Source organism: Vipera berus, assembly GCF_964194415.1.
Source record: "Vipera berus genome assembly, chromosome: 3".
NCBI classification, from domain to species: Eukaryota; Metazoa; Chordata; class Lepidosauria; order Squamata; family Viperidae; genus Vipera; species Vipera berus.
The window spans coordinates 173,000,218-173,017,290 of NC_138204.1; the positions used below are offsets into that span (position 1 = coordinate 173,000,218).

At 37.2% G+C, this 17,073-nt stretch overlaps 1 protein-coding gene across 3 annotated transcripts in view; it reads right to left on the reverse strand.

The window, feature by feature from the left end:
- Positions 1-17,073, reverse strand: part of TRAPPC8 (trafficking protein particle complex subunit 8) — a 64,603-nt gene that overhangs the window by 12,323 nt on the left and 35,207 nt on the right. For 2 of the 3 annotated variants that reach the window (XM_081326172.1, XM_081326174.1), the window contains 12 exons: positions 16,339-16,359; positions 14,621-14,752; positions 11,941-12,165; positions 11,390-11,498; positions 9,780-9,974; positions 9,501-9,631; positions 8,775-8,849; positions 5,661-5,787; positions 4,264-4,421; positions 3,462-3,901; positions 2,319-2,466; positions 89-185 (listed from right to left, as the gene is read on the reverse strand). In XM_081326172.1, coding sequence (XP_081182298.1) covers positions 89-185; positions 2,319-2,466; positions 3,462-3,901; positions 4,264-4,421; positions 5,661-5,787; positions 8,775-8,849; positions 9,501-9,631; positions 9,780-9,974; positions 11,390-11,498; positions 11,941-12,165; positions 14,621-14,752; positions 16,339-16,359 — 1,858 coding nt within the window. The remainder of the gene's footprint in view (positions 1-88; positions 186-2,318; positions 2,467-3,461; positions 3,902-4,263; positions 4,422-5,660; positions 5,788-8,774; positions 8,850-9,500; positions 9,632-9,779; positions 9,975-11,389; positions 11,499-11,940; positions 12,166-14,620; positions 14,753-16,338; positions 16,360-17,073) is intronic. The other variant, XM_081326173.1, reaches the window with a different exon arrangement.

Below are 17,073 nucleotides of genomic sequence, written 5' to 3' on the forward strand. Positions count from 1 at the left end.
GTCTTGCCTAGATTTGTACCATCCCTGATCCAATGGCCATTTGATTAAAAAGAATTTGAACTTTTATCTTATTATAAATTTAACAAACCTTTATCTTCAGAGAAATTTATGGATTTCTGTAACTTCCAGTTTCTGCTGTTACTAGACACTTGGACTATATGAAATTCTTTTACACCAGCTTCACTCTAAAAAGGGAGATATCAAAATAAGATATGCAAATCATTCATCTGTGTCAGATAAAATATTAACTCAAAACTAAAAATTATAAATAAATAAATATTCTGTTGTTTATTTTATGCATAACCCTTTTGGGTGGGATGGGGAAAGATTAGAGCAGCACAATTTACAACTCATCAATATACAACTACCATGTTTCCCTGAAAATAAGCCCTAGTTTTGGGGCAAGGTGCACGCCTAAAAATCAAGCTAGTGCGGGAGTGTGGGCTGGAGCTGTCCCACGCGCCCCGTACCCACTTACCAGGCCTCCCATGAATCGATACCTGCCTCTCCTCGCCGACCCACTTCTGCAGTGTCCCCCAACCTGCATTTTGCAGTCAGAGGCCTTTCTAGAAGTCTTCTGCAGTCTAGAACTGACCTATGGATTCAATCCAGAGTTCAGTTCTTGGCTGCAGAGGCCTTCGGGAAAATCCTCTGACTGCAAAATGCAGGCCAAAGCTCCATTTTCAGCTGCAGAATGAAGCTGTTTCTTCGGTTGCAGAAAAAGTGGGCTGGCTGGGCAGGGCTGTTGGTGCTCCCGCTGCGAGGTAAGTAGAAAAGACACCCGCCCCCCCCAAAAAGATCTGGTGCCTCTTTTGGAGGCAAAAAAAATAAAAATAAGACTGAGGTCTTATTTTGGGGAAAACACTGTATATAAACAGCCAATGTCCCTAATTCAATGAACATTGCACTTGCTCAGCACCTATGACCAGCACTTACTGGCATTAGCTAGTATCTCATTACGTGTTCATACAAACAAAGGGAAAAGTTGAATTTTTTTTTCTGAAATCTAAAATTCTTAGAGATTTCATACTTCTCTTGGGTTTTGAAATGTTACCAAGAGAATAAGGAAATAGAAATGTCATTTGCTGCTAACATCTGTTGGGGCATGAGAGGGTCAGAATTACAAAACATGAGGTCAGAATGACACAAGTGGTGTTGTGATGAAGCCCTAAGTATTTGGACTGTGTATTGTGATATCATATGCACATACAAAAGGGGTGGACTTTGCAATCAACACTGCTTTCAATATTTTGTCAAAAACAGATGTCAGCCCTATAAAGTAGACTAGACTAAGAAACCAATGCCATATAAAGCCAATTTTATTAGAACAGCTATAGTAACAGAATTTTGCCAAGTCTGAATGTGCTCCTCCATCCCTTACTTTATCTTTTGTGTGAATTAGGAAGGCGTCTAAAATGTTTACTCAAATTAGCTTCTTAGAATGGGCCTCTTGTACTTCCAAGTTCATTCCCTATGCCTTCCACATCAGCACAATTCTGTGATGCCCTTGTGCTAGTCCCTTTTCCAGTATAATTTATATCTATCCAGCACATTGTATTTTACCCAGAATTATTTCTGTGGGAAGAATAGAAATAGGCTCTGATCTTATCCACTCTTTCCTCAGCTCCCCTCATTGTGATGAAAAATAGAGATATGGACCAGAATATTGAACATTTAATTTTACACTGCAGGAATATATTCGCTTTACAGAAATGTTATTTCTTAGAAAATCAAAGACACATGATCTTTAGGTTTGGTTGTTCACTGCCTCCTGCAGCAAATCAAATTAGATAGAGATGAAAAAGAGCAATGTCTAAAACTTAGCTGACTTCATCCCAGAGAAAAAAAGTTTACTGCTAAGCTTGTAAGCCGCCCTGAGTCTTCGGAGAAGGGCGGGATATAAATGGAATTAAAATAAAAATAAATAAAAATAAAATAAAAGTTGTTAAATAAGGATTTCCATTTGAATAATAGCTGAATACTACAGCGACACTTTAAAACTATATTTAGTCTAGATACCTTTCAAAAGTTAATTATCTGAATCCCGAATCACATACTAAGCAATTAAAAATAAAACACATAATAGCAACATGAACAGCTATCCCTACAGGGAAGCAGTTGGTTGGGAAATTACACTACATTTTGTTTATGTAGCAAATTTTTATTTCCAAATTTCTATGAAGTTCTGAAGAAGGAAAAGGATAAAAAGTATTGACTTTTTCTACATACTTTAAAGAATTAAACAAATATTTCATAACAGAACAGAAAGGTTGTTTAAAATGCAATCAATGTTACTCCCCAGTCCCAAGAAGACTTACAGTATTGATATTTTCCACATCCACAAACACTAGCATATTGTCACCTTCACCTTTTTCATCCTCAAGAGCATTGCTCCGATACACAGTAGATCGCACAGTCAAAGATCGGCTGGTGCAAATAACTGCAGTGTGTCTCAATACTCTGTGACTGGAAAAAGGAAATATCTCACAGGCCATGTGTCAAATTTTCTTCAAATACAATTCAGCAGCTATCATATAAATTGGTGCTAACAATTAAGAGTACAAACAAGAAGGTTTTTCAAATTAAGCTTCCTTTTATTATAAGAATCTCCAAAACCTTGCTGCAAAATCTGAGCAGAACATGTGCATAGCAATTATTACATTTCCCAAAATATGATGATGCATGTGTAACAGCTGAGAGAGTGAATGACCCAAAGTCACCCAGCCTGTTTTCATGCCTAAGGGAGACCAAGAACTCAGTGTCTGGTTTCTAGACCAACAGTTAACAACTACATCAAACTGGTCCTCCATGGAAGTCCAAAAGAGTTAGCTGGAATGAGACCATGTTTAGCGGGTCTGCTTTATTTTTCACTGTATCTAATCATAATTTTCTATGAGGATATTTTAGTAGATCCATTTTATAGAGTTAAAAGTCAATAATAAGAAGAGTTATAGATTTCATAATAAATCTATAATAAACCTAGTAAATTTATGACACCGAGTCACTTGTTTCAGATGAATGACTAAAGTAACTGAATATATAAATATATAAATAAAATTTAATCATTAATTGAAAAACAGATTTTTCTGGATTGCATCCAAAATTTGTACAACACTAATATTTTACATTAAATCCAATTTTCCATATTTTGAATTAATGCATGAGAAAATTACATTTTTATTGTCTGCAGAACCACAGTAATGTGTGTTCTTAAAACAAGTGGTGCCCCATATATTTAGAAACAGGTACGTTCAGAAATACATTTGTGAAGACTTGAGTTATTTAACATTTATCAGGAAATACTGACAATGTTCTTTACTACAACAGTTTTCCATATAGCGTTGTCTGTGGTGAAATGTTCAGCCATAGTTACATGACAGATAAAACATTATTTTCCATTTAATTATCTTTTTGGAAAACTTTAGTTGTTCGATAAAGTAATATAGCTTTAAAAGACTTACCACATTTTTGAGTGCTTTTTAATACTTTCATAGTAAAACAAGAAATTTATTTCATGAACTCCTTCTTCATCTGGCCCACGTAGCCACATAGGTAACTGTACTGATACTCCAGGGAGGAGAACTGAGTCAGGAAGTGGGACATCTATTATTTCAGGTTGACTTCCTGTGCCAACCCCAAATTCTGAAGCAACAGCTGAGGATATCAGTGAACATACTGAGGTAGAATGTGTAACAACAGTCTTATAAGCACTGCAATGTTCAGATGCTGTTGGGCTTAGTGGAGTTAAAACAGCATCTTTACTACCAAAAGTAAAGAACTCAGGTAGTTTAGAGACAACTTTCACTCCAGTTAGAGGACATTTGCTTACATTCATGAATTCTACATATGTCTTCCGTATTTCTCCACAAAGCAGCAGTGTTGGAAAATTTATAAAAAATACCTGCATTTTAAAAAAGAAAGAAATCAGTATGTTTTGATAGAGTTGTAAAATTTAAAATGCTACTTTATCTGACTGCTTGGATTTTAACAGCTTCATAAAACGAGAAAAAGGAGAAAAAAAGCACAGTACATTCTTCATTTTAGAAAGGTCTCTTGTTATTCCAGCCTCCACAAAATACAATGAGGAAGTTTCACATTTTGTACTTACATTTTATTATAACCCTGATTTTAAATATAATATAAACATTTGAAACTGAAGTACAGTGAAAAACAAAAATCAAAAGTAAGAAGATGGTTCATATATTCAGAAAACTGTTAAAATATCTAATAGTAACTCAGATGTTGCCAGCTGTTGAACTGTACCTCAAGCAAAGGCATCTCTTCTGTAATAATGGGATCTAAACGTCGATCTGGCCCATATTTAATAGATGTTTTCTCTTCTTTGGTACTGTTTAAGCGAGGGCCCTGGATTTCCAAATCTTGCCGCCCTCGCACAGACATTTCAGTAGAATTATATTTCTCTAAAACAAAGTGTATCAAATGAATCGATAATCCAAACATCATTGTGGCTTAAGCCACAATTTCAATGGCAATTTTAAGATAATATTTAAAGCAGGTATAAAAACTGTTATGGTGTTTCTCAGATACTGGAAAAAACTAAGGTTGCAGCAAAGGAACAGAAGGAAAAATCAACTCTATTGAAAACCTAGTGTCATTCTTTCTTCTCCGACAATTACCATCCAATACTTCGCATGATGCTGCAGCAGCAAAGAAGATCTACTCAAATAGGTGTTACACATATGAAGTTGCAACTACTTGCGATAAAATGTTTTTTAAAAACAGATCAGATGTATCAGTTTTATATTTGATCAGGTCAGATTCTGTATACTAATATAATATTAAGTATATTTTATTGAATTATTGAGAATTTAAGAATATTGTTTTCTTTTTTGCTCTTCCAAGTCTTACTCTAGATTGCAAGCTTGAGGCTTCTATTAATCTGAGGGTCATTTAGTGAGTTTTGATGGCTCAAGAACAGGGTATCATATTTCAAATGAATAAAGTAATATAAACCAAGATTTTTACGGTATGAAATTTCACTACTCATTTAGCTGACTGCTAATTAATCAAAATATAAACTTTTTGAAATATTGGCATATTTCAGTGGTGGTGAACCTATGGCACATGTGCCACAGGTGGCACGCAGAGCCTTCTTTGTGGGCACGCGCACCGTCGCCCCAGTCCTAGGCCTTCAGCTGGGTTTTAAAAAACCTTTTTGCTTTAGGTCTCCGCCGCTGTGTGCAAAAAAAAAAAAAAAATTTCAACCAATTTCAACTTCTTGTGGGAAAAAAAAGTTGGAATTGATTGATTGAACTTTTTAGTCCCAATGGGCCATGCCCACCCAGCACCCAATGATACATAAGTGGGGTTTGGTTTGCAGTTTGGGCACTCGCTCTCTAAAAGGTTCGCCATCACTGTCATATTTGGTTAAATTCAAATTTACGCAAATGTAAGGTAACTTTTCCAATATACGATTTGTTGAAATATGGTGATGTATAATCATTGGGAAAACATCCTGAGTTGTAAAAATCAGATCTTTGTATTAAATGATATGCATTATTAATCCTATTTCTTGGAGCCATGAGCTTTTGTCTTTTATTGGGGATAGCAATTATTTCAACTACAATAGCTTGAATCTAACAATATGGTAGGAATCTTACATGAAGCTTCAGTGAATGGCAAATGCCACACAGGCTTACCTCTCAGTAATCCAATAGAAGAATCTAATCCATCTAGCACCATAGCACCCTGCACAGTGCCAAGATTGTAAACGACTCCCAGAATGTGTAGCTCCCCTGTTTGATGGGGAAAGAGCTTTAGTCTTGCCTGTGGAGATATGTTAAATTTTTGTTGTTGCTACTGTAGTTATTTTACATTTATAAACCACTTACTATATAAAAGCAACTACCTATGTCACACATTTTAAGACACTGAATCTATATTACTCATTATAAGAAGCTATATATAAACTTAATATATTTTCTGTATGTTGTCTAGATCCAACAATTCTAAATTTTTGCCCATTTTCCATCCTTCCCTTTTTGGGAAAGGTTATGTATAAGGTGGTTGTGCAGTACAGAACACAACAGATTATCTGGAGGCATTGAGATGGCACCGATAGCACTTTTAGATGATTTCTGGTAGAAGTGAAATTGGGATGGCACATCTGTCTGTCAAGTTTCCGACGTATGAGCTCTTCAAAGGACTCTGAGGTATTGTTTTATCTTGTCTTTTATTAGAGCCCTATAACATTGGCTGGTAGATACAGGAAGTTAGAGCACAGGAAGGCCTGGAGGAACATTGTCCATGGGGTCGCAATGGGTCGGACACGACTTTGCAACTAACAACAACAACAACATAATATCAGCAATGCTTGCTAGGGAAACTGGAATCTGAATTCCCCTCCCCTTAGCACCATATATTAAACACAATTCTTCTCCTTTTCATTGCTGTCATTAATCACATTCTCCAATTAGTTTGAAGGGTCAGTTTTCCCTTCTGTTAGACAACCTGCCAAATTCTTATCTTCTCTTATTTCAAGACAGCCTTGAGAGACATTCTTCCTCCTACCCCCCCCCAGCAACAACTGATTCTAGCTCTAAAAGTAACACACAAGTTTTAAATATGAAATAGCTGCTTCTTCATCTTTTGTCAAAGCAAGAACATTTGATGTTAGAAACAATGACATTGTCCTTGCTCTTCTTGACTTCTCAATGGCCTTCAGGACTTGCTTCAAGGTGGTACTGTACTTTTCTCCTTCCTCCAGGGTCAGTTCCAGTCAATATTGTGGGGAAGAGAGGTCCAGCTCATAGTCTGGTTTTATATGGGCTACCACAGGGCTCAATAGTGTCATTAGTATGCTGGCAGAGTTTTATGTCTCCATCCCAGGCTGCCTGAATAATGCCATGGTCCTATCTTGGTATCTGGAGACTGGGCGGGGAGGGGGGATCTGGACAGGAAACAGTGGGTTGCTGCCCATTCATAGCAAGATTGGGTTTTAGAACCTCTGGGGTCTATGGACTTTCCATCACTTATTCTGGACACTACCTCAGACAGAATGGGAGTTCTCCTGGACTTGCCACATGGTTGGGAGGGTTTTTGCATGTGCCAATTTCAGGACTAGGAGGCCTGCTTCCAGTTACTTATGCCCTGGCTATTTCCTGATTGAACTACTGCAACATGTACACAGGGCTGTCCTTGAAGAGCATCTGGAAGCTTCACCCACTGCAAAATGTGCTGAATGAAAGGCACAGGCCTTTTCATTCAGCACATCCTTTCAGTGCTCTGAGTGCTGGCTGCTAGCATGCTTCTGGTTTCAATTCAAGGTGCTAGTAATGGCCTGTAAAGCCTTTCATGAACCATGAACCATGTTTGCTTATGTGACCATCTCTGTCGGTTGTATCTCTATGTCTTGTGGGATCTGGAAGGAGTGTGTGATGGCTCCCTTCGGCTGGCTCAAAAGATGAGGAAGAGCTAGCTCTGGAGAAGTCTAAGAGGGATGACAGGGAGCACCGGAGGACATGGAAGTTTCTGTGGCAGACATGGTTGGTCAAAGTGATCCTATGCTGGGAACATCGAGTGAATCCAAGAAAGAGCAGCCAGACAAAAAGCCAGATGCACAGGCTGGAGAGGGGACAGCTGCAGCTGGTCAGCACAGATGACGAGCCAATCACAGAGGTTGGAGAAGAGACTTAGCTGCAAGCAGACATCACAGAAGAGGAGCTGCCACCCCCACCCAATCCCAGGTCACACAGAGCTGAGTGGGCAGAGGTCAGTGAGGCTACTCACAAGGAGACATCCTTGCCCTTCCTACTGAGGTGCACCAGTCAATGCCTATTTACCTCGGCACTCAGAACCTCATAGTTGACAGAGACAACCATTTGTAATCCATCCATCCATGACTGTTTGTGACTTGTTGCCTTGAATTCATTGAGACCATGTTGCTCATTATACCTGGCACCCACTGAAGTCAAATTCCTGTTGTGCCTTGCACCCATTTAAGTCAAGTTGCCTTCATCGTGCCTTAAACCTTTGAGAGTTGTGGTTGTTTTCATTGGGCCTTGTAACCAGCCATTGCTTTCATCCTGCTCGGAGTTTGTGAGTTCATCTTGCTGTTGTCTTGACTGAAAACCCTTGACTCCTCTCGTCCTGCCTGGAGTTTAGTTCACTTTGCTGGTATTGCCCTCATGCCTGAGTCGTGGAAGAGACTGTGGTTTGTCTTGCTCCCATTGCTCTCAATTGGCATTTTCTGGAAAGGTTACTTGAAACTGACTCTAAGGACTGCACACACAGAGTTGGGATTTGGGGAATGACTGAAATTGGTTGTGTGAAATAAACATGCTGTTTGTGTGTGGACTGGGACAGGACAAAAAAGCATGCTCCAGGTCTCATTCATTAGGAAATGTCACTTGGCAGGTCCCCAGAGAAGAATCTTTTCTGTCGTGGTATCCCTTCCTGGAACATCCTTCATCCAGAAATTAATCTGGCTCAATTCTATTGGCTTTCCATAAGATGTTAAAGGGCCGCTTCTGCTATTAAGCCTGGGGCTCGGGATGTGGTTGAGCCCATATTGTGGTTATGTTGATTATGCTGTTTTATTTTATGTTGTAGATTATATTTGTTATTTACTGTTTAGTTATGTTTTTATCTTGTTTTTAATTTCCTCTTAGCTACAAATCATGTTTAACATAGATGGCCATTTAAATTGAATAAACAAAATGCATTTTTGAGTTATTAATGCATATGTAATCCCCAGATCCTTTTGTGAGCAACCATCCCTATTTTTTTAAAAGGTGCGAAACAAACCTACCTACCATTTTAGTTTCTTCACTGTTAATCAAAAATTCTGATATCACTTCAGCCCCAATCATATCTTTTCCACATGTTTCCTAAAAAGAAAAACAAATTCATACTTACTTTTCAAAAACACTACATCTCTTTACATAGTCAACATTTTCTGATGAAAGAAATGTACCCCTAAATGTCCTGGATAAACAATCATATTAACAACTTAATAGGAGACCCCAGCTTAGCACTACAAGATTACAAACTGGTGAAATTGCTCCCTGATATGCACTCTAATCCTTCAAATGCATTTTTTGGCTGTTTCCATTTCCTAAGGGTGGAATATGATAATGTGCTTTGTTTTGCATTATTCCTAGTTTTCAATATTTTTTTAAATTAATGTTTTAAGTTAAAGCAGGTGGGGACAGAAATCCAGACAGGCAACAGTAAAATTGTTTTTCTATACACAAGTGTCCATGGCCTAATACTAGTTTAGGATCAGTATGAAATGTTGAATTTTTGTGAATTTACACAGAAGCTCTGAATCATCTTGCTGCTATACTAAGGATGAAAGGAAATGTGTGAGCACTGGGCAAAACTATGATTGAAATGTTAAACTCTAGTTTAGCATTAAGCTTTAATGCCATCATTATCTAAAAATTAAAAAGGAAGTCAATCTAATAAAATGTGGAATTACATTTTAACATTACTAGCATTTTACAAATCCTTGTTACAGACAATTTCTAATTACTTACAAATTCCTTTGTTTCTCCATTATTCTTTGAATTGAAATCCTTTGGTTGGAATTTCCAAAGTAGTGACAGATCACTTAATAAAAGTGGAACTTTCAGTGGATTTCTAAAAGCTACTTCTACTGTTATTAGTTCTATTAAAAAGAAAAAGTATACATATTTTTAGAAAGACTGTTTCTAAATATGATTTTAATAAACCATTTGTAAATTTTAATTAAAATTTCCATTGCTAAAATAATTTTTTCTCATATATGCCTTATCTGTACATCTACACAAGTTTACCTTCTACTACAGCAAGTGGAAACCTAGAGTTATCCGAATATCTGTTCAAACAATACTGTGTTGGCTGGAAATTAGGAAGAGTTGTCCCTCTGTTAACTGTAGATACAACTTGCTCTTCAAGTTCCTTCCACTGTTGTGAAAATTCCGAAACATATTCCTGATCAAGGCTTATATGTGTTACTGCCTGTTTTTCACCTAGATGTCAATATTAAAATAAAAATAAAAGAGTTTAATTTTTATTCTATAATTCACAGGGTTTTTCATTATGACATTATGCTTTTTTAAAAAAATTTCATATGTTTTCTCTGATGCCTGTTTTGTACCTTTTTATGTATTATCAGGAAAGAAGCAGAAGTCCGCAATTCAAGTCACTGACTGTGAGATAGGAAACGAAACAACTAAGTGGGCAGGGAACTAAAGAGATAATGGAAAGGCCTGGAGTTTTTGAAAATAAATCAAGTATGAAGTCTATAATTTGCATGCTGACCTTACCCAAGGGGTGTCAAACTCAATTTCATTGAGGGCCGCATCAGCATTGCGGTTGCCCTCAGGGGGCCGGGTGGGTATGGCCAGGGTGGGCGTGGCCTACTGGGTGGGCATGGCTAGAGTGCGTATGGCCTACTGGGTTGGCATGGCCAGCTCTACATCATTCGCATCAAGGGTACCTATGGGGGCCTTGGCAGGAGTGGGACAGATCTGAGGTTCTCTGGCAGAAGGAGGGTCTCTGGGCCAGGGCGAAGGCAGTGGGGGCCGTTCCCTCACTGTTTCCAAGATGACTTCACGGGCCGCATGAAACCACTTGGCAGGCTGGATCTGGCCCCTGGGCCTTGTGTTTGACATGTGTGCCTTAGCCTATTTTTCTTTAATAGACACTGGAGCTCCCCCAGACTGTAGTGTTAAAATTTGGCAGAAAGCTCATGAACAGTAGCATTACTTTCTGCTTTTTTCATGAAGCATGTTATTATACAAATTTGGTCGCTTCCCCCCCCCACAAGAAAACAACAGCAAAAAGAAAACAGAACTTTCAATTTCCTCAAAATAGGGGAATGAAAAAGAAGAAAAGTTCTGCCCTGCTCCTTCCTTTGACATGAATATTATCACCATCATATTTCTTGCCAGTTAAAAGATGCAGCCTGAAGTCATAAAAACGGTGCCTGCCCTTAAATTTGTTTCATTTAGATGGAGCACAGATAAATAAATATATCCAAAAAATAAATATTCTATGATACAAAATATAACTTGAGCTATTTTATACAGCAAAATTAGAAGCTACAATTCTGAAAAAAGTAAAGTGAACTGCACTCTTTCAGCCCACAGTGGAGAGGACACTAAATGTTAATGATTTTCTAGTTATATATAGAAAATGAAGAAAATAAAAATGGAAGCAATACGAAGCAGAGAAAAGTGGTGGGTAACAGCCTTTCCCAAGCTCATAGTTTTTTAATTCTCTATTTGCTGGGAATTCTCTATTTGTGGATATTAAAAAAGATCCCCAACTAAAGGAAGTACCACATGAAGTATATTTTACCACTTCATTCTGCCTAAAATATTAATTTTACAGTCATTTATAATATCTTAATAGACTCATACAGTTAAAAAAAAGCAATAACCTTCTGCTGGTCGTCTATCATGTCCAAAGAATACACGTGTTTCAGAATTGTTAATATAGGGTAAAGGAAGCTGTGGTAAAGGGCCATCTGGTGACAATTGACTTATATTCTGCAAAAACAAACAAGCAAACAAACAAACAGCTTCATTCATGTTTAGCAAGTAAAAACTGTGTATCTTTTGAATACTATTGGGAATGAAAAATTGTCCGACTGCAATATAATCAGGGATAGTATTAATCATATTTGTCTACTTTATGTATTACATTTTAGTTGCTATACACAAACAAGTTTGACTGAGGGAGAATACTGGATTGTACTCTGTCTTAATTAGAGAGAGGGAATTGTCATTTCAATTTTTTTCTCAGGCACCAAATATCTGGAGATAGAACAAAATGCGATGTTCTCAGTAAGTCTCAAAGCAACAGAAAAATGTTCAAAAAGGAACTTACTATTTTAACTAAAAAAGGCAAAACCTTCAAATTTTAGTGCAAAATATTTTAATGGCAAACTCACAAATTAAGATTCTACTGAGAGTAACATTGGTGACTTACCTTATAAACATAAAGATACTCTTGGAGGAAGGCTCCTTGCTGAGCAGCAGTTTGCTTGCTATCATTGATCAAAATATGCCTGAAGGCCGATATAGCATTATCAAGTTGCCGAAGGGTAAAAGACTGGCGGCCAATTGTGAAGTTGATATGGTCTTCAGCAAGGGACCACCCTTTCCCTTTATAAACTTGCATTGCTTGACAGTAGCATCGTAGAGCATGTTTTTTCTGTAAACATTTTAAGTGTAAAAACAATGATGCATGCCATATATTGAAAACATATATTAAAAAATACAAAAAGGTATTTTATGTTAGGGAAGAATGCACAAATCTACAAATTTCAGTTTTGCTTGATTTCTCATTATTTGAAGCCTGTTTTGTTTAAGTCTTCAGATCATTATTCTTTTGCTTAATTGTCTATGTGGAAATATGTACTCATCTATTTATACATTTCTTGAAATATATATATTTTTATACCCAAATCTATATGCTTTTCTCAAATATATATGCTTTTATGAATGATATCTAGGCATGCAATATATTTTTGTGCTCTTTTTGCTGAGGCATAGCATTTGTGTGGAGTATATCTTATATATGTAGTTTATATACATTTTTTAACTAGTGGACTCTACCATAACACTTGGAAAGGAAAATACTGGATACATTTCTTTTGATTTGCATATGGTTCAGAAAGTAGAAACAGGTAAATTGACATTAAAATGCAAACCAAACAAATGTCTTCCTTATTATCTCTTATCAATATTGCTTATATTATTAAATATTGGGGGAGTCAAAGTTAAGTTAGAAGCTAACAATATTAATCATTATCATAAAGGAAATGGTTTGTTATAAAATTCTAAATGCTGTAAACATTTAGAAATAAGACATCAGATGATTTTATTGATTTTTTTCATTCCTGATAAATGAATAAGAAATCTATGTTCTGCTAAAATTCTTGTTCCTGCAACCAACTGGGTGAAATGGTACTTCACAGGACAAACCTTTTCAACCAAGGTACCTCAAATGGGCTAACTTACAGAATGTATCCAAAAAATGGTATTTATGATTCCCATGGAATTGCAATTTTATGACATCCATAACACATAATATTACTATAAAGCTTTTTATCTTATAATAAAAAATCTCATAAAATGTTTCCTGTGGTTAACTGAAGAGGTTTGTCTATGCCAGAGGTCACCAACCTTTCTCAGTTGGAGGACCAGAGGGAAAGGGAGAAGCATTTTGCATGCATACAAGCACGTACGTGCCGCAAACAGGGCGGGGTTAATGCCCACATGATACTTGCTAGTCCTTCCCAGCTCTTGTGTGGCACAGCGCTCCATTTCGTTGTCCGTTTTTGCATCTTGCAGCACAATGCTGGCCCGTTTTTGTGCCCTGTGGTGCAACAGTGTCCCGTTTCTGCACCCCACACTGGAGCGGCGCCATTTCTGTGCCGCAGAGCAGTGGCCCATTTTCGCGCCCCAAGGCACAGCAGCGACCAATTTTTGTGCCTCGAGGTGTGGCGACAGATTTTCATGTCCCGCAGCGTAGCCTGTTTTTGCACCTGCGGCACGGCGTTTTTGCATGCCTTGGCCACGGCACTAGCAAAAGTGAGGGGATGTGTGCGTACGTGCACACGCACTGGCCAGCCTGTCCCACGGCCCAGTGGCCAGAAGGCCACCGCTCATTACCAGGCCACAGCCCTCAGGTTGGGAACCCCTGGTTTATGCTATACAATTCAGCATGGAATACTTTCAAGGCAGCTATATTTCTGAATATCCCTCTGAATTTTTAAGAACTTTTCAATGCAGTAGAAGCTCTACTGTTGTAAATGCATCAAGCAATTTGCTAAGGAAGTATTTCTGAAATGATGACCCAGCAGGTCATGAGTTGTTTAGTATAATACAAACAAGTAAAAACAAATCTTTAAATAAAAATATATATTAGGAAAAAATAACTTATTTAGCTTTTTCTTATGTAAATAATTTTGGCAATTAATATAACTTCAAAGATTATTTATACAAATATTTATTAAAATTATCTACATTTATTTAGTATGAAGCCACAGACTGTAAGTGTTCCTCTTTCTTCATCTCCAAAAATTCTAGTGTTATCAGACATTTTAATTTAATAGCAAACTAAATAACATCCACCAAAAAGAATTATACTCCACTTTAAGACAGAAATCTGACATTCCAAACTATTTCAAGAGTTATATAAAGAATTTCAAAATAATTTGCCAATATATTAATTTAGATTCTTCCATTATCAGAGATACAGCATATGACAGTGTTACAGAATTAATTTTCTGCTATGATGAGTCACATATATAATTTTCTCTTCAGAGATTTATCAACTTTGTTCTCTTTTTCAGTGGTTTGACAAATTCTACATATTCTTCTAGAACTTTTAAGGATTTTAGAACTTGATATGCTATAAAATTTTGCTATGCTTATCTACATATAGCTAATATTTCAGATTGATTTGTATTGTATAAGCTACATCAGGGACATGCCAGAATGGGGGGGGGGCTGGGATGAAGTTTTCCTCGGAATCCATGGGTCACTTTTTCCTCCCCTCCCCCCCGAGTGGCAGTATAGTATATAATATTAAATAATTTAAAAAAACATTGAAACAAATCAATCAAATTATGAGAATTTCTTTTGTGATTTGCCAAACTTACCTGTCCTGCTTTACTATATCTATGTCCAGCCAGTATCATATGAAAGGCAAATTTTCTAACCATAGGATTTTTCATATTTATAAAACAATGTGCAGCTTGTTCCAGCAGCAGCGCACTTCGAAGATCTGAATCCTATTAAAAAGAGTGAATAATGAAACAACGTGCAACTATCTTAAAAATAACAAGCTCTGAAGACCAAAACTATGCAAATACTCATTTACTGCAGTAAAACAGTAACAACTAACAACAGTAACAGTAACAACAAACACTGAATAAATTATCTATAAAATTCCCCAGAAAATGGCTCATATGCATAGTCCACTTCATTATCAAATCTCATTTCTTATCTTGGACAGAAACATTCATCAGAGGGGAAGATAAATCTCAGGATTGTCAGGATTATTTTAGATAATGTAGGCTTCTGTTACTGAATTTAAAAATATGTACATGATTTTAGTTTCCTAAATAGAGAAGCTTCTTGGTATTGTAAATTATCTCTAAAACATTTTAGTAAATGATTAGTTTGATTAATTTTCTATCCTCACAGTTTATTTCTCTGAATGTAATTTATATACCTATTTTAAATATAGTATTGTTTCTCAGAACTGCCACTGAATGAAAAGACTGAGCTTGTTAAAAGGCTTATATTTCTAGCTGATGCCATATTATTAATTGGTTTATAAACCAGGGAAACATCAGTTTAAAAAGCATATTACCTCATTGCTTGCTAAGCATTAGTAACAGGATAGACCAGGGGTTGGCAACCAGAAAAAGGAAAAGAGCCACTCAGAACCGGTTCCATCACACAAACAAAAAAGTGGGAGCCGCAAAAAGTGCGCGCGCGTGCGTCCACTCACGCGTATGCGCAAAAAACATTTTGCGCATGTGCAAAAAGGGAGGCACCTGCGCGGCGACGGGTCTCCCCTTTGGAGAGGTGCACGCCGTCCCATCCGAAGACCTGCCGCGTTCGTCAAACATGGACGAACGCGGCAGCTGTGCAAACGGGACGGCGGCGGTTTGGAGAGTGCGCGCGCACCTCTCCCAAGCCGCCGCCGTCCAGAGACCTGCCGCGTTCATCAAACATGGACGAACGCGGCAGCTGTGCAAACAGTCCCGTTTGCACAGCTGCCGCGTTCGTCCATGTTTGACGAATGCGGCAGGTCTCCGGACGGGACGGCGGCGGCTTGGAGAGGTGCACGCACACCTCCGCCCTTCGGAAAGGTGCGCGCACACCTCTCGGAACGGGCAGTGCCACTCTCCATTTGGAGAGGTGCGCGCGCACCACTGCCCATTCGAAGAGGTGCACGTGCACCGGGCGACTGGGAGCCACAGGAGACGGCTCATAGAGCCGCATGCGGCTCCGGAGCCGCGGGTTGCCGACCTGTGGGATAGACAAAGAATGCTTATAGGAAAAAAAAAACCTATTTCAAAGGTAAACCTTGTAATAAAATGCACTCCACAAGGATATCCTCCTCTTGATTTGATTTAGATTATCATGTTTTTTTCTTATTCATCTGTACCTCAAAAATTGTCCATTCTGTATGACTACAGTAATACTGTAATACGCCTATTCCATGTCCTGAATCACACATATGCAACAATAACAATGAATTATTTTGCTACCCAGTAATCAAAAGAATTTAGCACAATATGTTTCATCATATTTAATGCACTATCTTAATCTTCCAGCTACTCCAGCTGACATTTCTAACACTCACCGTGCCCATCCAAGCGCTCTGCTGCCATTTTTTTCCACAGAAAAATTAAAAAACAAGAATGTAAGCTTTAAAATATTTTAGTTAAACAAAAAGAAAATGAAGATTGGGAACAAGAACTGAATATTACAAACCTAAATCTGACTGTAATTTTGAAATGCTCATTAAAATCTGATTAAAAACTATAGTTGGTAATAGACAACTGAGATATCATTTATATGGTTTCAAAATATTAATAATAATTTTAGAATAATGTTCCTTATGATTCTATTACCAATAAAAATATGCTTAAATAATTTATATTCACTAATTTACCTTTTAATTAGCTTATGATTTCTAGACAGAAATTTTTTACTCTACTATCTGAACATGTATGACTTTAAAAGGCATAAAATGTGAAGTTGCAAATCTTTAGCATCTATATTACATCTATCAAATCTGTTTACTTGAACATGTTCTTTTCTTCAGCTAAACAGTGCTATAAATTATTATATCTCTTTCAGTGAACTCTTATCAGGATGTTGCCAATATGAGTGTGAGTAAGTATAAGCGATTAATCTATAACCATAGCAGAGATGAATAATTTTCCTATTAACAAATAAATGTAACATCGTGTACATGCAATTACATACAGCAAAAAGTATTATTTTAATCTTATAAACCTTTCTTCCAGATACTATTCCATCTACTTAAGAAATACATATTTTTAAAATCCTTTTTTTTTGCAACATACAAAAA